Source organism: Mustela nivalis, assembly GCF_964662115.1.
Source record: "Mustela nivalis genome assembly, chromosome: 19".
Lineage (NCBI taxonomy): Eukaryota > Metazoa > Chordata > Mammalia > Carnivora > Mustelidae > Mustela > Mustela nivalis.
The window spans coordinates 7,939,108-7,962,587 of NC_139038.1; the positions used below are offsets into that span (position 1 = coordinate 7,939,108).

A 23,480-nucleotide genomic window follows, 5' to 3' on the forward strand; every position below is an offset into this window, starting at 1 on the left:
GGTACAACATATGTCATGCTCACTGTTAAGCCCAGTGCAGGTCTGGCCCATGATAAATGCTCAGTAAATGTGTGTTAACTACTCATTCTTTTAAATCATTATTTTTAAATTCATTTGGCAATTTTTTAAAAAAGATTTTATTTATTTATTTGACACAGAGAGAGAGAGATCGCCAAGTAGGCAGAGAGGCAGGCAGACAGAGAGGGGGAAGCAGGCTCCCTGCTGAGCAGAGTCCCATGCAGGAATCTACCCATGATCCTGAGATCATGACCTGAGCCAAAGGCAGAGGCTTAACCCACTGAGCCACCCAGGTGTCCTGGCAATTATTTTTTTAAAGATTTATTTATTTTAGAGAGTGACTGGGGAGAGAGACAGAGGGAGAGGGAGAGAGAACTCTAAGCAGACTCCCTGCTGAACCCAGAGCCCTACACAGGGCTTGATCTCATGACCCACGAGATCATGACCTGAGCTGAAATCACAAGTCAGACACCCCTCACTCAGTAATTCTTTATTGAGGTTTTTCTATGGGCCAAGACTTCGGACTCAAAGTCATCCTTGACCGGTCAGGGGAAGAAGCAGGCATGAAACTTCCTCAGAACACAGGAGGTTATGTGTGGAGTATTGGTGGTGTGCTACAGAGGGTCCTACAGGATCAACCTGCAGGTTCAAGGTGAGCTTTCTGAAGATGATGCTGTGAACCCTCTCTCTATTTAAAAAAAAAAAAAAGAAAAGAAAAAGGCAGAAGGAACAGCAAACACAAGAGTGTGGACATGGTTGAGGTGCCTGGGTGGCTCAGTCATTAAGCATCTGCTTTCGGCTCAGGTCATGATCCCAGGGTCCCAGAATTGAGCCCCACATTGGGCTCCCTGCTCAGCAGGAAGCCTGCTTCTCCCTCTCCCACTCCTTCTGCTTGTGTTCCTTCATTTGCTCTCTCTCTCTCTGTCAAATAAATAAAATCTTTAGGGGGAAAAAAAAAGTGTGGACATGGTGAGATTGTCCCTGAGCTGCCAGAGTTTGGGACACCAGGGTGTAGATTGCTAGGAGAGTGACAGTGGACGAGCTGAAGAGGTGAGCAAGACAGCCTCTGTCATCATAGGACATTTCGGGAGTGCGGGCTTGTCCTGCACATCTTGGGAATGACTGAAGGGTTTTTAGGCAACCCCATCAGATTTGTACAGAAGGATCCCACTTGTATCACTTTAGAGAAAAGGCTGAAAGGGATCAAGACTGAAGGCAGAGAAACCAAAGGACAGTGAGAACTCGAAAGGACAGAAGTGTTCTCGAGCACCTAGAGCAGGAAGGTCTTTGAACCTAGTCATGGGAGTGGGGGAGACTGAAATCAAGCACGATGCCAGTTTCAGACCTGGGCGGCTAGGTAGGAGCAAGAGTACCAGGGGCCACAGGGGAGGAAGATATGCAGGCAACCAGAACTGAGCTTAACTGGTCCAGAGCTCAGAGGTAGCTTTCTGGCTGGAGATAAAGAAATTACTGGCGTATGTTGGTGATGGAGGCTGCCCTATGGGCGGGGGTTGGAGTAGACTATAGATTGGAAAGGCTGAGGAAAGTCTTACACTTTACCTTTTATTTATTTATGTCTGCATTTGTTTTTAAAAGCGAACATTATCATATTTAATTCATCATAAGAACTTTGTTAGAAGGGCAACTGGTGGCTCAGTTGGTTAAGCGGCTGCCTTTGGCTCAGGTCATGATCTCAGGGTCCTGGGATCAAGCCCCGTATCCGGCTCCTTGATCAGTGGGGAGTCTGCTTCTCCTGCTCCCTCTGGCCCTCCTCCTGCTCATGCTCTCTCTTGCGCTCTAATACATAAAATAAAAAAAATTTTTTTAAGGATTTAAGTAGTCAGAGAGGCAGGCAGAGAGAGGGGGGCAGGGAGCCTGATGCCGGGCTCCATCTCAGGACCCCGAGATCATGACCTGAGCCGAAGGCAGAGGCTTTAACCCACTGAGTCACCCAGGTGCCCCAAAATAAAATCTTAAAAAAAAAGAGAGAGCTTTGTTAGGAAGGAAGGATGGGCATTATTCTGACATCCACTTTATTCATGTTTTAAAAGATTTGAGAGGGGCGCCTGGGTGGCTCAGTGGGTTAAGCCACTGCCTTCGGCTCAGGTCATGATCTCGGGATTCTGGGATCGAGTCCCGCATCGGGCTCTCTGCTCAGCAGGGAACCTGCTTCCCTCTCTCTCTCTCTCTCTCTGCCTGCCTCTCTGTCTACTTGTGAGCTCTGTCAAATAAATGAATAAAATCTTTAAAAAAAAAAAAAAGATTTGAGAGAGCGAGTGTGCATGCGCGCGAGCGCAAGAGTGAGGAGGGACATAGGGAGGGAGTGAGAATCCTCAAGCAAAACTCCCTGTCCGGTGGCCCATCCAGTGCACTCAGGCAGTCATCAGCCGGCTGGCTGACTTTACTGTGGCACTCAGGATACAGCCAGGCCTTTCAGCCCCACCCCCGAGGACCTGTAGGACACTGCACGCCCTTTTCCTCCTTCTCTCACCCAGGCCAGCCAAAGGGCATTTCCTTTCCTTGGCTTTGGCCCCTTTCTCTTGTGTAGCCCCTCACTTGAAAGCGGGGTGATTTACGTGCCCTAGAACTTTGCCCACCCAGCCCCAAATCTTGGGCTGAAAACAGAAGAGACCGAAACAGCTAGGACTGGGAGCAAGTTTAATAGGGAGGTGGGAAGGGGACCAGCAGCGCTCACAGCAGAAGCCAAGGCTACCAGAGGGCAAGGAGAGAAGGGAGAGTGAGGGGTTGAAGACAGAGCTAAAGGGGAGGCGGTGGTGGAGTGGGAGTAGGGGAGAAGAGGTATCGGTGGCTCATTGTCCCAGCAGGGGGAAGTCTTTTGTTTCCTTTCTTCCCTTGGCAGCCTGACAGGATATGAGGCCAAGCCCCCCCCCCCATGCCAGCATCCCCCCCCCCCCCAACTGGATGTGGCCCTTCCCTTACCATTGTGTCCTTGACAGGACTGGGGGCAGGGGCCTTGGCTCTAGGAGGGAACAGAAGGACTATTCGTGGCTGGGGTCTAGACTACCAGGGTCCAGAAGGGACCAGAAGACCCCGCGGGGCTGGTTCATGGAGTTGAAGCAGAAAAAGCTTTGTGCCTCAGGAGGAGCAGGAAGCCGAGCCTGGGTGGGGCCAGCTCAGAGGGTAGCAGGTCGGGCCAGGGGGAGGTAGGCTGGGCCCCAGAGGAGATGACGCAGGGCTTCAGGCTTTTCCCAGCCCCCACTACTCCAGCCTATGGGCATGAGAGCTCACCTGAACTTGTGTCCCCCCACCCCCTCCATTCCCCAAAGTTGACATCAACCCCACCAGCTTAGATGGGATCTGGCAGAGCCCAGCAAACTAGATGTCCTGCCTGGGGCCTCCACATCCACTCGGCTGGAATCCTTCCCTCCGTGGAATCCAGGAGTCTGGCCTCCCACTCTGGTCCTCCAGGAATCCTGGAATTTCATCCCTCCCCTCCGCTCCCTCCTGGACCATTTTGCTCCATCAGCTGTTCCTGCAGGAAGGGCGCCCAGCTCAGCCTCGCCTCTCTTCCCGAGCCTTTTGTTTGCTGGGTCTGCAGGAAATTGCAGGGGCGGTGGCCAAGGGCTCATCTGCCCCAGGGGCCTGGGGGAGGGGGTCCGGATTCACCAGACTTAATCCTGGGGAGCTCACGGCAGGGGTGGGGAGGGCGGATCCCCCGGGAATTCTCATTTCAGGCCAGAAATCGGGAGTGGGGCACCTGCGGGCTGGATTGGACGTCCTTGTGCCCAAGGGGCAGTTCGGATGTGTTCGGGGTGGGGGTGCCCAGAACTGGAGGCTGGACTGACACTTTGAGGTCAGTTCACAGGTTGACCCAGGAGGCAGCATCAGGGGACAAAACCCCGTATACTGAATCCCAGAACCTCGTCCTACACGCCTCGGATGCCGGGGATCGCAAGCGGCGGTGAAGCAGCAGGCAGGTCACATCAAACGACTCTGAGGATGAGCTAATTCCTTTCTCCATAAAAAAAAATGGTGGGGAGGAGGACCCGCACGTAGCCCCAGAATTCGCGCCTTCCCAGCACGCAACCGCAGACCCAGGCGAGGCGCAGACGCTCTAGCGGGCAGGCGCCCTCTCGTTGGTTGCCCTCTCTCTCTCTGAGGCCACCCTGGGCGCAGCCATCTTCCCTTCCCAGCAGGAGGGTCGGGGGGGGGGGCCCGCTGCAGTCACGTGAGGAGCACCCCCCGCCCCGCCCCGCCCCCGCCCCCGCCCGTGCCAGGGTCTGTATTGCGGCTGCGAAGCTTATGGCAGGAGTTCCTGTTTCGTGGAGTTTAACTTTCCATTGCGACTAGGTAGTCAGGGAACCAGACAAGTGCACGACATAGGTGCACCATAGGTGGTGGTAGTGCTATGGAGAAAAAAGAATAGGGAAGGGGCGTGGGGTGGAGGCTGTGGTTCAATTTAAATGGGACTAGTGGAGGAGATGTCACTAAGAAGTCGGTACCTGTGCCCAGAAGACAAAGGAAGCTCAAGGCTTCTGGGCCATAGCGCGTTCTTGGAGGCTGGGGCAAGGAAATGGGGAGAGGTGAGGGTGCTTTGCCTATTGGGTAGGACTTGGGGGGGTGGGTGGGTTGAGTGGCCATGTGACACAGAGAGCACCCTGGGTCACTTCTGAGCACAGGGGACCTTGTTAACATTGAACTCAGGCAACAGGCGTACTGTAGTGGGACCGTAGATGAGGAATCATGAGGTAAGTGTGGTTATCCTAATCATGAAGGCTTTTGGCTTTTACAGTGGGGAAAATGGGAAACTGTTGGAGAGTTTTAAAAAGACAAGGATCATGAACTGATTCTTGCTTTAATAGCATCATTTTTTTTTTTTAAAGATTTTATTTATTTATTTGTCAGAGAGAGAGTGAGTGAGAGCGAGCACAGGCAGACAGAGTGGAAGGAAGAGTCAGAGGGAGAAGCAGGCTCCCTGCAGAGCAAGGAGCCCGATGTGGGACTCGATCCCAGGACGCTGGGATCATGACCTGAGCCGAAAGCAGCTGCTCAACCAACTGAGCCACCCAGGCGTCCCTAGCATCATTTTTTTTTTAAATTTATTTGACAGAGATCACAAGAAGGCAGAGAGGCAGACAGAGAGAATGAGAGGGAAACAGGCTCACCGCTGAGCAGAGAGCCCGATGCGGGGCTCGGTCCCAGGACCCTGGGATCATGACCGGAGCCGAAGGCAGCAGCTTAACCCACTGAGCCACCCAGGTGCCCCAATAGCATCATTTTTATTTAAAAAAGATTTCATCTTAGGGGTGCCTGGGTGGCTCAGACGTTAGGTGTCTGCCTCCGGCTCAGGTCATGATGCCAGGGTCCTAGGGCTGAGCCCTGCATCCGGCTCCCTTCTCCTTGGGAAGCTTGCTTCTCCCTCTCCCACTCTGCCTGCTTGTGTTCCCTCTCTCCTTGTGTCTGTCAAATAAATAAGTAAAAATATTAAATAAATAAATTATTATTTCATTTTATTACTTATTTTTTGGAGAGGGAGAAGTGGGGAGGGGCAGAGAGAACCCCAAGCAGGCTCCATACCACTGTGGAGCCCCGATGCGGGGTTGATCCCCAATCCAGAGATCATGACCTGAGCTGAAATCAAGAGTTGATTGCTTGACCAACTGAGCCACGTAGGTGCCCAAAGGTTTTTTTTTTTTTTTTTTTAAGATTTTTATTTATTTGACAGACAGATCACAAGTAGGCACAGAGGCAGGCAGAGAGAGAGAGAGAGGAGGAGGAGGCAGGCTCCCTGCCGAGCAGAGAGCCTGATATGAGGCTCCATCCCAGGACCCTGGGATCATGACCTGAGCCGAAGGCAGAGGCTTTAACCACTGAGCCACCCAGGCGCCCCCCAAAGGTTTTATTTTTAAGTAATGTCGCACCTAACTTGGGGCTCAAACTTACAACCCTGAGATCACGAGTCACATGCTCTACAGACTGAGCCAGACAGGAACCCCTTAATAGCATCCTTCTAACTACTCTGTTGAGAAAAGACTCACAGATGACAGGGGCAAAATAGAAGCAGGAAACCAGTTAGGGGGCTGTTGCCGTAATGCAGGTAAGACATGATGGTGACTTGGACTAAGGTGATAAGATGTGTTTGGATACTGGTTATATTTTAAAAGTGGGGCAAAAGGAATTGCTAATTGGTTTGGATGTGGATGTGAGAGAAGATAATATCAAGCATAACTCCAAGGTTTTTTATCTAAGGGCATGGAAAGGTGGGAAGACCACAGAAGTAGTAGGTTGTGGGAGTAAGTTTAGGCATTTGATTTTGGGCATACCAAGCTTGAGCTGCCTATTTGAAGTCCAAGCAGAGTTGTTCATATATTGTTGGACATACAGTGTGGAGCTCAGATCTGCGCTGGAGGTACCCCCTTGGGGCACCATCATAGAGATGGCGTTTAAGACCATGAGTTTGGGGGCACTTGGGTGGCTCAGTGGGTTAAAGCCTCTGCCTTCAGCTTGGGTCATGGGAGCCCTGCATCGGGCTCTGTGCTCTGCAGGGAGCCTGCTTCCTTCTCTCTCTCTGTCTGCCTCTCTGCCTACTTGTGATCTTTGTCTGTCAAAATAAATAAATAAAAATCTTTAAAAAAAAAAGACCATGAGATTGGAAGAGATCACCGAGGGAATGGGTGTAAATGGTGAAAAGAAATCTGAGGACTGAGCTCTCCGTCTTCCTTGGAGCCTCCAGTCCACAGTGGCATCTTGGCTGTTTCTCCAACATCTAGGGAGTGTTTCAGAGTTAAGATGAAAGATGAGGAAGCAAAAGAAAATGAGCAGGAGGAATCCATGACTGTGGTCTAGAAGACATGTGAGGAAAGTGGTGGAGAAGGTAGGAATCAAGCAGAGGCATACCTCGAGGTATTACAGGTTTGGTTCCGGACCACCACAATGAAGTGAATATTGCAATGATTCCTGTCAAGTCAGTTTTTGGTTCCCAGTGCACATAATAGTCATGTGTATGTTCTACTGTAGTCTGTTAAGTCTATAATACCGTTTTGTCTAAAAACCGTGTGCATCTCTTCACCAAAAAATAGTTTATTGTTTAAAAATGCTGGGGGGCTCAGCTGGTTAAGCATCTGACTTCAGCTCAGGTCATGATTTTGGGGTCCTGGGATCGAGCCCCGCTCAGCTGGGAATCTGTTCTCCCTCTTCTCCCCTCTCCCCGACTTGTAGTCTTTCTCGCTCACTCTCTCAAATAAATAAACGAAATCTTAAAAGAGTTTTGCTAGAAAGAACTACAAAGAGGGGCGCCTGGGTGGCTCAGTGGGTTAAAGCCTCTGCCTTCGGCTCAGGTCATGATTCTAGGGTCCTGGGATTGAGCCCCGCATCGGGCTCTCTGCTCAGCGGGGAGCCTGCTTCCCCTTCTCTCTCTGCCTGCCTCTCTGCCTATTTGTGATCTCTCTCTCTGTGTCAAATAAATAAATAAAATCTTTAAGAAAAAAAAATAAATGAAATCTTAAAGTTTTGCTAGAAAGAACTACGAAGAGGGGTGCCTGCGTGGCTCAGTCGGTTAAGCATCCAACTCTTGATTTCAGCTCAGGTTATGATCTCAGGATTGTGAGATCGAGTCCAGCAGCTCCACATGGAGCCCACATAAAGCCAGAGTAAGATTCATTCTCTCTCTCTCTCTCCCCTTCCCTCCCCCCCACTCCTGCTTGTACACATGCCCATGCTCTTTCTCAAAAACAAAGAAGTGAAGCAGTAGTATAGTGTATTCAAAAGATCTTTTTTTTTTTCTTTTTAAGATAAGTGGGGGGAAAAAGCACATTTATATACTAATGGAAATGACGAGCCAAAAAGAAAAGAAGATGATGAAATGGGAAGTAGTGGCAGGTTGACCTTAGCCGGGAGCATGGTCAGTTCAGCCCTAATACGGGGAAGGCACCGCAAAGCATGGTGGGAGAATAGGAGCTTTTAGTCTCCTCTGTTGGCGTCTCTTTTCTCACTGAATTGGGAAGTGAGATAGTGAGCTGAGAGTAAGAACAGTGCAGGAAGCAGAAAGGATTGAACAGAGGGGTAAGGATTTAGGTCATCAAAGTACAGGAGAGTGAACAGACCAGAGAAATCTTGTTGGAATGCTGGGCAGTATTAAGGCCCACTTGAGGTTCATGGTCATGAATTTGAGTGGAGCTCCCATAGTTGGGTGTTCCTTTAGCCATATTCAGCTGCTCTGGGCAGGCTCAGGGTAGACCAGGAGTTGTACCTAGCAGGGCTGTGGTTTTGCCAGGAGGTTAATAAAGAGAGAGAGGGACAAAGGAGTGCTTTTCACTGACCATGAACTTTAAGCTGGGTAGGATGGGAAGTGAGTGGAGGGCAAGATCTATGGATTGGACTCCGGTGAGGTGGAGGGTTGTTGGGGTCAAGGCACCTTTCCTTGACCAAACTTCAGTTGGGCTTCTCTGAGCCCTCTTTGGACTTGGCCTTGACCTTGGCCCTCATCCTTGCTGGGCCTGCCTAGCCCAGATTAGGCAGAATCTTCTTGCCCTTGATATCTGATCACCCTGGCCTGCCTTCAGCAAGAATCCCAAGTCTGTTTAGTTAGAATCCCCCTAGTCTTGGTGTTTCCTCCTGGTAATTACCCATCACCAACTCCCTCATTCTGCCTGTTGGCTATAAATCCCCAGCTGCCTTTGCTGTATTTGGAGAGGAATCCCATCTCTCTCCCCTATTGTGATAGTTTTAATACCAATCACAAAAGTCCTGAATAAAGTCTTCCTTACCATTTTAACCAGTGTCAGATTAATTTTTTCCTTGGCGGGCAGAAAGGGTGAGGGGCTGCGGTTATTTTCCAGCAAGGACAAAGTCTGGGCATAACCACTGGCTACTGAGGAGGGTGAGAACTGCACCGATCCGTGTCGATCTGTGGAGTTCAAGCAACTGCCACACCAGGGTGTTGGAAATCTCATCAGTATGGATATTGAAATTATCAAAAACTGTGACAGGATGGTGTGGGAAAGAGCCACGAACCAAACTCCGTCGTGGGCAGGCTTGATGACTTCTGAAAATGCCACAGTTCAGCTGTTCATGAGACCTCTCCCTGACAATGCCACATTTGGGCTGCTTTGAGCCCGTTCCTCTCCTAGGGGAATGTGTGCAGATAATTGACAGCCAAAGACTATGGCAGTAACAGCGGTGTTCATTTCCTGAGGCTCAAGTGACAGCGTAGCCACAAAGGACTATATCAAGATTAGAAACTGATTACGGAAGCTCTCCCAGCTTGTTTCTTAACGAAGCATCTAACTTACAGAGTGCTGATGCATTATATGATCTATGCAGATAACTTACTGTACCTTTAGGCACTGTTTTCAGGTGCCGGTTGGTTCATTGAACCCTCCCGTAGCAACCTTATGCAGGGTTCTGGTTAATCCCCATTTTACAGATGAGAAAACGTTGCCAGGTTGTGCTAATGTTGATGGTACCCGTGCAGAGTGAGGAGGCGGGGTGGGGAGGAGGCGGAAATCCCATCTCCCGGAGGTTCACAAGTCCTGTCATCTCTGCTGGAGGGGACAACACCGCAAAGGCCGGTAGGAAAGCAGCAGGAGGACGTTGTGGACAGAGGGTGGCCTGTGCAGCCGGGGCTCACCGGGATCAGCGGCCGATGGCTCCCTCCGATGGCTGACGCGGAGAGCGCAGCCGGTGGGATGTACCGGCCGTGAGGGGCGGGCCTCCGCGGGGGTGAGGGCCGAGGCCGGTACCCCAGAGACATTCCCGGGATTCGAGAAGCTGGACGAATGGGACTCCGGAAGGCGCCGAGCGACGTGGCCCTGCGTTCCCGGCGACGCACCTGGGCCAGGTGTCACGGCCCCGCCCACCTGCAGTTACCTTCCGCGGTCACTGCACGCCCCTTCAGTGGTGGCTCCTCTGGGCGCCTCCGTGAGCTCGGATTGGGGTCCGCCCGTAAAAGCGGGCGCTTGTTTGCTTAGGGGCGGATGGGCGCCTTTGGAGCCGTGGCCTACACCATGCCCTCAGGGACGACCTAGAGCAGCATCCCGGGCGCACGTGGAGTGGGAGCCGGGGCCGCGCGGGTCCCGGGAGCCCGAAAGGGGCGGGGCTTCCTGGGCGCGCCCACGGGGCGGGGCTGAGCCCGGGGACCAATGGGGCGCGTGGGCTGGGGGGGCGGGCTCCCGGCCTGGCATCCCGGTAGCCGCAGCTGGCTTTTCCGGCACCCGCGCCCCCTCGGCCGGTAGCAGACCCCCCTCCGGCTGTCGGGGATCGCCCCCGGCCGGCTGCGTCCTCCGGGTGGGTGAGTGAGCGCCCTGCCGCACCCGGGCTGTGGGAATGCGCCTGGCCGGAGAGAAGCGGATCTCGGCCCCCTCCAACCCGCCCGGGGAGAAAGTGGGCAGGAACCGGTGGGGGGAGGAGGACCCACCTTGTGTTGCTGGCCTGCGTCTTTGTTTTGGTAGTCGAGGGGTGTCTTTGGGTTGGTCGAGATTGGAAGGCGCCTTGTGTGGGTGGGAGGAATCTGGGGAGGCTGGGGGAAAGGAGCTGGTCTGATACGGGTTGGGAGGGAGGATTGATGGAGGGCGGGGCTTTGGAAGATTCGGAAATTCTTGTAGCCACGGATGAGGTGACTGCTTGGGGGAGTTGGGAGGGGGACAGCTCAGGACATCGGAGGAGGGGGTGAGGAGGGCTTCCTGCCCGGAACTCACTTCCCTTTTTGGGGGATTTATTTCCTCTTGCACTGCTAGTTGAAAAGGGAGAGTACCTTTGCCTCTTCCCAGAGCCATTGCCATCCTTAGTCTCAGGGATATGGGGGCGGGGGTCCCCAGGAACTGGGAGGGGACTTGGTACCCAAATGCTAAGGGTGCAGTGTCTGCCATTGTCCCTGGAAGTGGCAAAGACCAGTCTGCCCCTCAGGAACTCTCTGAGTTGCTGGTGAGTTTTTGCAGTCTTCCCTTTTGGGGAAGTTTCCAGGTGTTTTTGAGGGGCTCTGTGGAGCTGCTTTCCATTAAGCAAACTGTCTTTTGCAGGCCTCATAACGCACTCTGGCATGGCCAGCGAGAACTCTCCTCTGCTGGCCTACCGGCTCCTGGGAGATGAGGGGGTTGCCTTCTCTGCCAATGGGGCCGGGGGTCCTGGAGGGGCATCTGCCCGGAAGCTCTCCACCTTCCTTGGTGTGGTGGTGCCCACAGTCCTGTCCATGTTCAGTATAGTTGTTTTTTTGAGGATTGGTGAGTGGGGTGGTGGGACTTCCTCAGGGGTGCAGTGGGGTGGGGGAGGGGTGAGACTGGGGTGAGGTGGGGGAAGGGTCCTGGGAGAAGCGGGTGGATGAAGGGCTTGGGGAGAGGGCTTCCTGTGGCCTTGTGTTCAGCTCTGCCCCAGCAGGTGACTGATGCTGAGGACCAGTGTGGTGTGGGAGTACATGAGCCACCCTCTGACCTGCTTTGCCACTCCCAACCCAGGGTTCGTGGTGGGCCATGCTGGGCTGCTACAGGCTTTGGCCATGCTCCTGGTCGCCTACTTCATCCTGGCGCTCACCGTCCTCTCTGTCTGTGCCATCGCCACCAACGGAGCTGTGCGGGGGGGCGGCGCCTACTGTATCCTCAAACATTGGTGGACTGGGGTCTGGGCTTTTCTGCCTGGTAGGGCAGAGGTGGGGCTGGGGCCAGGCAGGAGGGAGGCAGGTTCTAATTGAACGTTCAGCAGGCAAGCCCATATGGGAAAGGTGACCAACATGGCTTGACATGTATGTCAGTGCTGGTCTCCTGTCCGCCAGGTGCTTCTCAGCTGTCATCTTGGTTCTCCCAACAGTCTTGTCAATTTGATCGTTCATTTTACGAATGAGGAACTGGGAGCTCAAGAGTATTAGTGACTTGTGTAAAGCCACGTGGCTTGGGAGTGGCTGTGCCAGGCCAGCTTGACACTGGGGATGGTTCTGGTGTGTGCAGGGAGACAAGGCTGCAGAGTGCTTTGTGCCCCGACCCATTCTCCTGCTCCGTTTCACTCTCGTTTCCCTTAACGCTCACCTCCTTACACATTTAGTCATGATCAGCCGGACCCTGGGGCCTGAGGTTGGGGGCAGCATCGGCCTCATGTTCTACCTGGCTAACGTCTGTGGCTGTGCCGTCTCCCTGCTGGGGCTGGTGGAGGCCGTGCTGGATGTCTTCGGGGCTGGTCTGTGCTCCAGGCGGCTCTGCGGGTTTGCGGGGTTGGGGATTCTGGGGGCAACGTGCTCCATTAGCTTGGCTTTCTTGAGCACCTCCTGTGTTTCCCGCCTTCTGGGGTCATCTGAGAGATGGTCCTGGCCCACAGGCAGCTTACCCTCTAGTTGGGGAAGCCCAGACTCACACCCCTAGCAAGATAGCTGCTCCCCAGCAGGGAGGGGTAGGATACTAGAGGACAGTTGAGTAGGGAAATGAGAAAGATAGCCTTTGAGGACAGTGGGGGCAAAGAGGGGATTTGTTCCTGCTCTGATTCATGGTTGGGATCCCTCCTAGGGGTCTGGTCCTCTAACTCTCTTTCTTCTTCTTTGTAGACTCCACGAAGCCCAGTGGGCTTCAGGTCTTGCCCCAGGGCTATGGCTGGAGCCTGCTCTATGGTTCCCTGCTGCTGGGCCTTGTGGGTGGGGTCTGTACCCTGGGGGCGGGTCTCTATGCCCGCGCCTCCTTTCTCACATTCCTGCTGGTGTCTGGATCCTTGGCCTCGGTGCTGGTCAGCTTTGTGGCTGTGGGGCCCAGGAGCATTCCCCTGACCCCTCGGCCCGGCCCCAATGGCTCCTCCCTGCCGCCCCAGGTCGGCCACTTCACTGGCTTCAACAGCAGCACCCTGAAGGCCAACTTGGGTGGTGAGCTGGGCACAGGGGTGACAGGGTTCTCTGGGCAAGGGGTAAGCCCGTGTGGGAGCTGGGCTTTTGGAATCCCTGGGAAAGAACAGACAAAGGAGAGAACCAGGGGGCGGAGGTCAGATCTCTGAACAGTGCAGGTCATTTAAGATCTGGCTCGCGTGTCTGGCCCAGTGGGGCGCCAGCATGACCACGAGACAGTTCCTGCCTTAGAGGAACTTTATTTGGTTGGAGAGAGAAAATGGACATTCAGGAAACAATTACATCGCACAGTAAGACCGAGAATGATGCAAGTGGATGAGAGTCAGGCGAGGAATGGGAGGAGGGGAGCCTGAATGGGGGTTGTGGGTGGGGGCAGGGCAGGTAGAGCTGGAGGTGGCCGGAGGTGGGTTGGGGATTTTGGGTAGGAGCCAGAGGGAAGGTGTCTCAGGAAGGAGCAAGGGTGAAGGCCTGGAGGGAGGAAGGAGAATGGGGTTGGGGGGAGGAGGTGAGGGGCCCGCTGAGCCAGGGCCTGTGGCGGGTCAGGGCTGGGGTCTTGGGGAGGGTGGTGGGGGAGGCACAGGGATTGCGGGCATGTGGGGAGAGGGTGGCAGGGCCAAAATGCCTGGATCCTTGTGAGGGGTACAGACGCTGTCTCCTCCCTTGGAACCATCCCTTAGCTGGCTACGCCAAGGACTACACCACGGGAGCCATGATGACCTTCGCCAGCGTCTTTGCTGTCCTTTTTAATGGCTGCACGGGCATCATGGCCGGAGCCAACATGTCAGGTGGGGGAGCCTCTGCCCCCTGCCCCCTGTGGGCAGCCACCCTGGGCCCCTGTGGGAGTGCTGAGGGCTCCGGGATGTAGGGCATGGGGAGGGCTGACCTCTGTCTTTCTCCTCCTCTCCCTCCAGGGGAGCTGAAGGACCCCAGCCGGGCCATTCCTCTGGGCACCATTGTCGCGGTCGCCTACACCTTCTTCATCTACACTCTGCTCTTCTTCCTCTCCGGCTTCACCTGTGACAGGTGCCTGGGGAGGGGGCCAGCCTGGCCTTTGAGGGGGTGGAGCGGGGTGGTGGCACAAGGCTGCCACACTTGGATCACCCAGGACAGCACAGGCTGGGGGGCAGGTACCCCCCATTGTCGGGGTGTAGGGAAAACCAAGACTGTTCCTCCCACCGAGAGAGAGAGAAGGCTCTGCTGCCGCCATGGATAGGGGGGACAGCTAGCTAAATGCCGGTTGCCAGCCTATAGCCTGATTTGCTGTGTCCCTGGGACTCCTGTGGTGCTTGGTTTGGGTGTGGGGGATGGCTTTCTAATCAATTTGTATTTCCATAAATATTTGGGTTCTTGTACAGATACTGTTAGGAATGTCTACCACGTGATGAAACCCGAAGCAACCCAGATGATAACCGGAGAATGCCCTGTCTTTCCCCTCCGGGTACACATGATGCATTACAATGGGCTTTGAGTTTGGGGCTGGGAATCCCAGCTCCTCACCTCCTGCAGAGTCAGAGCAGCTCCTCTCCCCATGGCCTTGGGATGGGGGCCCCTGCGTGATCTGCCTTCTCCTTTCCCTCCCCCACCCAGGACCCTGCTGCAGGAGGACTACGGGTTCTTTCGTGCCATCAGCCTGTGGCCCCCACTGGTGCTGGTCGGTATCTACGCCACGTCGCTCTCAGCCTCCATGAGCTCGCTCATCGGGGCCTCCCGCATCCTCCACGCTCTGGCTCAGGATGACCTCTTTGGTGCGCCGTCCCCTGCTCCTTGCCTGGGGTCTCCACTCCCCGCCCCGACCCCGCCACCCCACAACAGTCTTTCTCAGTTGCCACTTGGCCCAGGCTGATGTGTCTGTTGCATTTCTGGTTGCACAGGAGTGATCTTGGCGCCGGCCAAGGTTGTGTCCAGAACGGGGAACCCCTGGGGGGCTGTGCTCTATTCTTGGGGCCTAGTGCAGGTAAGCCTTCCTTTCAAGCTGTCCCTCCCCTTCCCCTAAGGCCCTCCTGGTTCTGCTTCCAGGAGGGGCTTGGGCTTGGGCTGGAAGAGGGATCGACAGAGGCAGGACGGGTTGGCCTTTAGCCCGGTGGGGTGGGGTGGAGGGCCGGGGTGGGGGGTGGGGGGGCGGTCATGCACGACCGCCCAGCCTCTGGGTCCTTGTCTAGCTGGTGCTCTTGGCTGGGAAGCTGAATACACTGGCTGCTGTGGTCACTGTCTTCTACTTGGTGGCCTACGCTGCAGTGGATCTGTCCTGCCTGAGCTTGGAGTGGGCCTCGGCCCCCAACTTCCGGTGAGATTCCCGGGTGCCCAGAGTCGAAGAGGGAAGAGTGGGAGGGCTCAGTCCGGGGCGGGGGTGGGGGGTGCTGAGGTTGGAGATGGGAGTGCGGCAGGCCCCGAGCACCCTCTCTCTCTCTCTCCCCCGCCGCCAGCCCCACCTTCAGCCTGTTCTCCTGGCACACCTGCTTGCTGGGCGTGGCCTCCTGCCTGCTCATGATGTTCCTCATCAGCCCCGGGGCCGCCGGAGGCTCCCTGCTTCTCATGGGGCTGCTTTCTGCCCTGCTCACAGCTCGGGGAGGCCCCAGCAGCTGGGGCTATGTCAGCCAGGCCTTGCTTTTCCACCAGGTTGGTGGGGCCTCAGGGGAGGGTGGGGAGGGGAGGAGGCTGTCTGGGAAGCACCCCCCACCAAGTAAGCCCCCTTTGGCTGTGGCTGGAGTCGGGGTTCCTGTCCGAGAGGTGGTCAGTGGGGGCTGCCCGTTGGAGCCCTGCCTCTCTGCACCTTACCCCCGGCCCCAGGTGCGGAAGTACCTGCTCCGGCTGGACGTCCGGAAGGATCACGTGAAGTTCTGGCGGCCCCAGCTGCTGCTCCTGGTGGGGAACCCCCGGGGCGCCCTGCCTCTGCTGCGGCTGGCCAACCAGCTCAAGAAGGGGGGCCTCTATGTCCTGGGCCACGTCACCCTGGGAGACCTTGGTGAGTTGCCCGCCTCGTTCCCTCCCCAGCTTCCTTCTCCCTCTTGCCTCTTTGTGTTTTTTGGGTCCAGAGGCCTCATGCTTCTTCTCTGATGATGCTTCCAACCAGCCAGAGCCCTGCCAAGACCTTTCTCTTTGGCCCATTTGGTATTTGGATTCCTGGAGAAAAGTACGTGGGTTTGGCCCACATCTGCCTCCTCCTTTCTCTGCAGACTGCCTGCCCTCTGACCCTGTGCAGCCCCAGTACGGGGCATGGCTGAGCCTGGTGGACAGAGCCCAAGTGAAGGCCTTTGTGGACCTCACCCTCTCGCCCTCCGTGCGCCAGGGGGCTCAGCATCTGCTTCGGATCTCTGGCCTTGGTGAGCTACTCTTCCCTGGGTCCCCTCGACACCCCCTCTGCGGCCTCTTTCAATCTCTGCTACCGTCCGCCAGAGAGTAAACCACAAACTGCAAACTCTGAAAAGAACTCAGGGTCTAGTGCAGATAAGACACAGTGCTCAAGTTTAAAGATAACGGAGGACATGAAAGTCCCAAGGAAATGCTTAAGGACTGAAGATGAGTGCCACTGACCATGTTTTGTTTGGTTTTTTCTTTGACCCCCAACATTAGGGCACAGGCTCTGAAGACCATGTTGTGTGTCTGGGGACAATGGGAGAATGATTTGAGGCTGGGGGGCTGCTCAAATCTAGGGCAGATGGTTTCTAGCCATCTGATTTCAAGACCGCTATGCACTGATGTGGCTGGGGACAAGATGGTATCTCAGCTGGGGCTTGGAAGGGGCGGAGGAGGAAGGGGTGGTGTGACATTGGCCTCCAGAGACCGCAGAGGATGCAGAGGGTGTGTGGGGCTGATGCGTTCTGAGCGCGTGGAAGATTCCCCCCCCCCCGCCCGCTTTGCTACTCTGCCTTGGTGCCGAGGCCTCCAGCCTTGCATCCTGGCTTCTTGCAGACCCGGGCTGAGCTGCCACCTCCTTTCTCAATGCCAGGCGGGTGTCAGTCCCTTCCCTGAGTGCGTACGTACTCCCTTCTCCATTGAGCTCTGGCTAAGGTTCAAGTGTTGGACAATATCCTGTTCAGGGTAAATCAGAGCTCTGGGCAATGCTCAGGAAGGGGTGACGGGTTCCACTTGCAAGATCGGCTGGAGTTCACGCCGGCACAGGTGCTTCTGGGCTGTTGTCAAGCGTTATTAGAGAGTCTGGTGTCCCCTCAGCCCCACCCTTTGTGGGGGGAAACCGTGCCAGGAGATCACTGCTTTCTACCACATGGATGCTGTGGAAAACAATTCAAATGAAGGGAAAGGATTAACTCTGAACGGGAAAAACTCCTCCTGGAGTGCAGACCTGGATTTATGGGTGGATTTTCAGCAACCTGGTTCATGAGAAATAATCCTTAGACAAGATCTGAGAGTCTTTCTGTAAATTCAGCCCCGTTAAAGTGGGCGGTGGTGGTGGGGGGGAGGGGTATCCAGTTTCGCCATGGTTCTTCAAAAATTTAAAAACCAGGACACACACACACACACACACTCAACTCACACACACACAGGTCAGAGGCTCAGAGATTAGGCTCTGGTGCTGGGTGCCTTGTGATCACCTGCGGACCCCGGAGATCAGTCAGGAGATCTGACTGTGAGCCTTGGGGCAAGTGACTTCACTTCTCTGTGCCTCGGGTTGCTTATCTGTGAAAGGAGTGAGTAAGGAGTCCCTACTTCATAGTGTTGCTTCAAGCACGAGAGGAGTTAAAACACAAAGTGTTTTTAGCAGGACTAGCTCTGAGTAAGTGTGCAGAGGGTACCTGTTTCTTCCCCAGAGAGCAGGTGGGGCCTCGCCATCATGAGTGGTCGGTAGATGAGGCCAGTTCCCTTCCTCCCCCAGCAGAGGCTGGGGTGCTATCTCCCTGGGGACCAAGGCCACGACCTTGACTGTTGCCTACTCAGGGGCTCTGCTCGGCCCCATGAAGTCAGACCCTCCTCTCCCATCACGAGCTTGGAGCGGAGGCATCCAAACTGCCGTGGACCGGAAGTGCTCATTAGTTCAGAAGAATCGCTCCTGAGGCGAACTTCGATTTACGTGGGGGGGGGAGATGAGTCACGCAGATGCAACAAATAAACGCATGCAAAAGCATTTGGGAAAACGAAAAGTCATTATGCAAACGTGCATAATGTCGTGGGGAAAGCCTGAGCGCAGAGCCAACGCCATACCTGATGGCTGACGTGTGTCGCTGACGGGTGCGTGTTAGCGTCGGGTGAAATCAGCCGCGAGTGTGACTCCTATCCGTTCCCTCCCAACCTCCCCCTCTCTCCCCCCAGGTGGCATGAAGCCCAACACGTTGGTCCTGGGTTTCTACGATGATGCTGCACCCCAGGACCACTTCCTGACCGACCCGGCTTTCTCTGAGGCTGCTGATGGCACCCTGGAGGGCGGGTCCCCAGCCCTGAGCACCCTGTTTCCTCCACCCCGGGCTCCCGGGAGCCCCCGGGCTCTGAGTCCCCAGGACTACGTGGCCACGGTGGCAGACGCCCTCAAGATGAACAAGAATGTGGTCCTGGCCCGGGCCTGCGGGGCGCTGCCCCCCGAGCGGCTGAGCCGGGGGTCGGGGGGCACCTCGCCGCCGCATCACGTGGACGTGTGGCCCCTCAACCTGCTGCGGCCCCGGGGGGGGCCTGGCTACGTGGACGTGTGTGGCCTTTTCTTGCTGCAGATGGCGACCATCTTGGGCATGGTGCCTGCTTGGCATAGCGCCCGGCTCCGGATCTTCTTGTGCCTGGGGCCCCGAGAGGCCCCCGGGGCGGCGGAGGGGCGGCTCCGGGCACTGCTGAGCCAGCTGAGGATCAGGGCCGAAGTGCAGGAGGTGGTGTGGGGTGAGGGGGCTGGGTCTGGGGAGCCTGAGGAGGAGGAGGAGGGGGATTTTGTGAATGGCAGGCGGGGGGACGCCGAGGCAGAGGCCCTGGCTTGCAGTGCCAACGCCCTGGTTCGGGCCCAGCAGGGGCGCAGCCGGGGAGGAGGGCCCGGGGGCCCCGAGGGTGGGGATGGCGAGGGTGGGCCTGCCACGGCCCTCACTTTCCTGTACCTGCCTCGGCCGCCGGCCGATCCTGCCCGCTACCCTCGCTACCTGGCGCTGCTGGAGACTCTGACCCGGGATCTGGGCCCCACGCTGCTCATTCATGGCGTCACCCCCGTCACTTGCACTGATCTCTGACGCCCGGGGCCTGAAGCAGAGGGTGCCCGGCTCTAGGGACCCACTTTGATTCATGGATGTGGAAGGGAAGGGCCGGCAGCCTCCCGCCCGTTCCACATGCGGGGCGTGGAGCCCGGTGGAAGGACTAGGGGATCCTGGGCTGGGCATCCTTCTGTCCCTGGGAGAGGGGCTCTCGGGCACTAATGCAGGCAGCTGTCCCGTCCCCACCACGCTGGGGGTGGAAGCCAGCAGCCCTCCCCACTGGCCTCCCTTCCTTCACCGGTGCCTTGATGGAGGCTGGGTCTCTGCTTTGACTCTTGGCTACCTCAGTCTCCCCTAGCCCAACAGACTCGCAGACCCCTTGAGGTTGTGATGTTTTTGTTCTGTTTTATTTTTCTAACCGCTGATCGTGAATAAAAGACCAAAACACTACCGGCTGGCGGAGCACTGCTATGGGTGGGGGGGGGCGGTGAAGGTGGGGCGGGGAGAAGGAGAGATCTATATGGGGGGGTGTGGGAAAGAGCCGCACTGGAGCGTCCCAGCGGCGAGGTGGCCTTGTGCAGGACTTGGGGCGCCAGTCTGCGGGGGACGGGTGGAAACGGAGGCGGCTGTGGAAGGCCCTCCCTGCTCGGCAGGAGGGGGCTGACTGGGGGAGGGACGGCGGTTTAGGGCCTAGGGGCCACGTGACCCTCCCCCAGGAATGCGGTGACGTCACCGGGGGCGTGGCTGTCCCCAAAATTGGGGAGGAAGGGGGGGAAAAAAAAAGCCAGAAAAAGTTTCTTTCCTGGAGTTCCAAACGAGGCGTGGGACGGAAGAAGCGGTCAAGACCAGAGGCTCGGGACTACACGGGGCCTGACTGCTATCTGGAGTCCCCTGTTCCAGGCCATGTCGGGGCCCACCTGGCTGCCCCCAAGGCAGCTGGAGCCTGCAAGAACCTCTCAGGGGAGAGCACTCCCCCGAGGCGCCCCGGGGCCGCCGCCTGCCCATGGAGCAGGTAAGACAGCCCCGGTGCCGCCGAGGAGGCCACTGGCCATTCCGCGCTCACCTCTGTCTTCTGCCTCCTGCCTCCCGCCTGTCCCTGCCGCCCCCTCCCTGAAGCCCTTCCGGCTTCCCGCTCCTCCTGCTATGTTCTCGGACCCCAGGTGTGTGGGGGAGGGAGGAAGAGGGACCCAAGAGGGCAGCCTCCACACGTGTCACCCTTCTCTCCTTCTCTGTCTCCACCTTGGCTCTCTCTTCCCTCACCCCAGCACTTCAGCCCCACCCCAGGGTCAATTTTTGCCCCCTCCCATCTGAGCAGTGTTACCAGGCCCCCGGGGGACCGGATGATCGGGGGCTCGCCTGGGTGGGGTGCCATGGAGCACCCCAACGCTCACAGGTGAGAACTGGAATGGGGGGGTGGAAGGTGGGGGCACTGGGGCAAGTGATTTGAATTCTCCCTGCTTTTGCTTCATCCCCAGGGGCTGCCCCCGGATAGGGGGGCCTTGCGTCCAGGGAGTCTGGATGCCGAGATAGATTCGCTGACCAGCATGCTGGCTGAGCTGGATGGAGGTCGTGGTCATGTTCCACGACGGCCAGACCGGCAGGTGACCCCCCCCATCCCGCCCCTGCTCCTTGTCTCCTGCCCTCCTCCACATTCCCCAGCCTGGTCCCGTCTCTAGATTTTCAGCCTAGCCCCCCTCAACCTCCTCCCCCTCCAAGTGTGAGTGATGCATACGGGAGCATGGAAGAAGCTGGGCCACCAAGGCTTCTTGCTTATCAGCCTCTTGAACGTGGGCCCTTGTCAAAAGCCCAGCTCTTGCCTTGGGGTCACACCCACACGGAGCGGGGGGTTCCTACAGATGTGTGTCCTGGAACGGGTCTGCTCACTCCTGGTCTGTGTTTCTCCCCAGGCTTATGAGCCTCCTCAGGCCCATGCCTACCGCACGGGCTCAGGCTCCCTGAAGCCGAATGGAGGGGGTGTTCCTATTCCTCCCCAAGAGCTCTCAGCGTCTCCCTACGGGGGCCCCACTCCGGCCTCCTATGCCACAGCCAGCACCCCCGCTGGCCCTGCCTTCCCTGTGCAAGTGAAGGTGGCACAACCAGTGAGAGGCTGTGGCCCTCCCAGGCGGGGGGCCTCTCAGGCCTCCGGGGCCCTCCCGGGCCCCCACTTTCCTCTCCCAGGCCGAGGTGAAGTCTGGGGGGCTGGCTATAGGAGCCACCGGGAGCCAGGGCCGGGGGTTAAAGAGGAGGCTACAGGAGGAGGAAGAGGAGGCGGGTACGGGCCCCAGGTAAGCCCCGGGTACTGGGATTTGGGGGTCCTCACAGACACTGATTGGGTGCAGTGGGGGTGGTGGTTCATGTCCTGGTGGTCGGAGCCCAGGGGTGTTGGTGCTCTGGATCCCCCAGGGGTGTGGTGCTGGTCAGGAGACACAAGAGGGAGGAGCGGGAGCTGTACCTTGGCTCCTAGGGGTGCGCCCCTGGGGCCCTGGGCTGAGACCTCTTCAGATGAGCTTTTGGGTGGAATTGCCTGGTCCCCTCAGTGAGTCTGACAGCATAGGGAGCTCGAGGGAGGGCTGAACCCCTCGTTCCCCCCTCACAGATCCCCCTGAGCCAGCCTCCTGAGGAGGAGCTCGAGAGGCTGACCAAGAAGCTGGTGCACGACATGAACCACCCTCCCACTGGGGAGTACTTCGGTGAGCGGGCGGACCGGAGGTGGGAAGAGCGGGGGACAGGGGACTGGAGAGTCAGAAGGACCGCCAGTCCACCTTCCTGATCTACGCTGATGGACCCTGTCCCTCCTTGTCCCCAGGGCGCTGTGGCGGCTGTGGAGAAGACGTGGTTGGGGACGGGGCTGGCGTGGTGGCCCTGGACCGCGTCTTTCACGTTGGCTGCTTCGTGTGCTCCACGTGCCGGGCCCAGCTTCGGGGCCAGCATTTCTATGCTGTGGAGAGGAGGGCATACTGTGAGAGCTGTTACGTGGTGAGTAGGTGTGCTGGGGGCTGGGGGCTGGAGTCAGCAGCAGCAGGAGGTGGGGGGCTTCCATCTAAGGTGGGGACTAGATGTCCAAGCCCCGAAGAGGAACGGAGCTCAAAGCCAGGGGACGAAACCGATAGGAAAAAAGGGAGGAAAGTAGCAAAATCACTGGCTGCTGGAGGGAAAGGACAAGACTCCTTTACAAACATGAGACGTTTATTTTAGAGTTAAGGGGATGTATGTTAAATTCCCACACCACTACCCCCCCCGACGGAGCAGCCATTCCTATGGAAGGAAACCGAAGCTCAAAGACAAAAATCACTTCTCCAGGAAGCCGCAGTGCTGGGACTTACACTCAGATCTGTTCAAGGCCGCTTTTCCCTGAATCCCTTGCAGGGAGCTACGAAAACAGATGGGTGGCCCGGCAAGGTGCCTGCCTGGCCTGGGCCGCCTCAGCCCCGAACTTCCCACCCTTCTTTCTAACAGGCCACCCTGGAGAAGTGCTCCACGTGCTCCCAACCCATCTTGGACCGGATCCTGCGGGCTATGGGGAAGGCCTACCATCCCAGCTGCTTCACCTGTGTGGTGTGCCACCGTGGCCTTGATGGCATCCCTTTCACCGTGGATGCCACCAGCCAGATCCATTGCATCGAGGACTTCCACAGGTCAGGCCGCATCTCCCATCTTTGTCTCGGGGTGGTTGACCCTCCCCATCTTCATTCCTCCTTCTTGCCCCAGTCCCAGCCTCTCCAGTTTCCCACCCCTGGCTTTGTTTCTTTCTTGTTACCCGTCTCTCTCTCTTCTAAGATCCAATACCATACTTCGGACCTCTTCCGTTCCCTCGAATATCCGACCCTCTCTGGTTTCCATGGTTAGTCCCCTCCAGCTCAGGGACTTAACAACCTTGTTGGTTCCCTTCCCCCCTCCCCGCAGGAAGTTTGCCCCGCGTTGCTCGGTGTGTGGTGGGGCCATCATGCCGGAGCCAGGTCAGGAGGAGACTGTACGAATCGTTGCTCTGGATCGCAGTTTTCACATTGGCTGTTACAAGTGCGAGGTCAGGGGGCCTGGGCAAGGGGAAGGGGAGGTTCTTGGGGGTCCTGGGTGCTGGGTGTGTGGAACCCAGGGCTCCAGGCCTGGTAGAAAGCTGTTCCTTCTGTCTTCACAGGAGTGTGGGCTGCTGCTGTCCTCCGAGGGCGAGTGTCAGGGCTGCTACCCATTGGACGGGCATATCTTGTGCAAGGCGTGCAGTGCCTGGCGCATCCAGGAGCTCTCGGCCACTGTCACCACTGACTGCTGAGTCTTTCCAGAAGCATTGTAACACTTCCCCTTCCCATCAGCCACCCTCCCTGACATCGGCCTTTCCTCCGATCGTGAAATAATAATTCCTCAAGAGTTTCCAAAATCACTTTGAAGTGTATTGTCTCATCTGATTCTCACAGCAGCCTAATGCAAGCACACCTGCTGCGAGTGTCTGCCTTTTTGTAGGAGAAGCCATCAGACTGCACGTTCCCCGATGGCCACGATCAGAACCTGGCTGGGTCTTCTTAGACCTAGTTTTTTTTTTTTTTTTTTTTTTTTTTTTTTTTTAAAGATTTTTTATTTATTTA

At 56.7% G+C, this 23,480-nt stretch overlaps 2 protein-coding genes across 7 annotated transcripts; both read left to right on the plus strand.

The window, feature by feature from the left end:
- The first annotated feature begins 10,119 nt into the window (after positions 1–10,119).
- Positions 10,120–19,353, plus strand: SLC12A9 (solute carrier family 12 member 9). Of its 5 annotated transcripts, none has more exons than XM_082712825.1 (14): positions 10,120–10,434; positions 10,995–11,195; positions 11,427–11,561; positions 12,007–12,138; positions 12,500–12,808; positions 13,465–13,572; positions 13,699–13,810; positions 14,375–14,532; positions 14,659–14,741; positions 14,947–15,071; positions 15,211–15,403; positions 15,575–15,749; positions 15,961–16,107; positions 18,053–19,353. In XM_082712825.1, exons 2-14 carry the CDS (start codon positions 11,015–11,017, stop codon positions 18,940–18,942), a joined length of 2,748 nt encoding a protein of 915 aa, XP_082568951.1. In that variant the 5' UTR covers positions 10,120–10,434; positions 10,995–11,014; the 3' UTR covers positions 18,943–19,353. The 5 variants fall into 5 exon arrangements, with proteins under 5 accessions (XP_082568951.1, XP_082568948.1, XP_082568949.1 ...); XM_082712822.1 differs by having other exon boundaries at positions 10,120–10,423; XM_082712823.1 differs by having other exon boundaries at positions 10,120–10,267.
- A 289-nt stretch (positions 19,354–19,642) lies between these two features.
- Positions 19,643–23,278, plus strand: TRIP6 (thyroid hormone receptor interactor 6). 2 transcript variants are annotated; one of them, XM_082712899.1, is made up of 9 exons: positions 19,643–19,915; positions 20,169–20,296; positions 20,379–20,504; positions 20,811–21,188; positions 21,500–21,593; positions 21,710–21,879; positions 22,360–22,538; positions 22,807–22,927; positions 23,039–23,278. In XM_082712899.1, exons 1-9 carry the CDS (start codon positions 19,807–19,809, stop codon positions 23,168–23,170), a joined length of 1,437 nt encoding a protein of 478 aa, XP_082569025.1. In that variant the 5' UTR covers positions 19,643–19,806; the 3' UTR covers positions 23,171–23,278. The 2 variants fall into 2 exon arrangements, with proteins under 2 accessions (XP_082569025.1, XP_082569026.1); XM_082712900.1 differs by having other exon boundaries at positions 19,655–19,915; positions 20,219–20,296.
- The last annotated feature ends 202 nt before the right edge of the window (positions 23,279–23,480 follow it).

Coding starts and splice junctions, on each gene's coding strand:
- TRIP6 (XM_082712899.1), top strand. CDS start 19,807: ATGTCGGGGCCCACCTGGCTGCCCCCAAGGCAGCTGGAGCCTGCAAGA. Junction 21,594..21,709: donor TCCCACTGGGGAGTACTTCG/GTGAGCGGGCGG, acceptor CCTTGTCCCCAG/GGCGCTGTGGCGGCTGTGGA. Junction 22,539..22,806: donor TGCATCGAGGACTTCCACAG/GTCAGGCCGCAT, acceptor CCCTCCCCGCAG/GAAGTTTGCCCCGCGTTGCT.
- SLC12A9 (XM_082712822.1), top strand. CDS start 10,303: ATGCGCCTGGCCGGAGAGAAGCGGATCTCGGCCCCCTCCAACCCGCCC. Junction 11,196..11,426: donor AGTTGTTTTTTTGAGGATTG/GTGAGTGGGGTG, acceptor CTCCCAACCCAG/GGTTCGTGGTGGGCCATGCT. Junction 13,811..14,374: donor TCCGGCTTCACCTGTGACAG/GTGCCTGGGGAG, acceptor TCCCCCACCCAG/GACCCTGCTGCAGGAGGACT.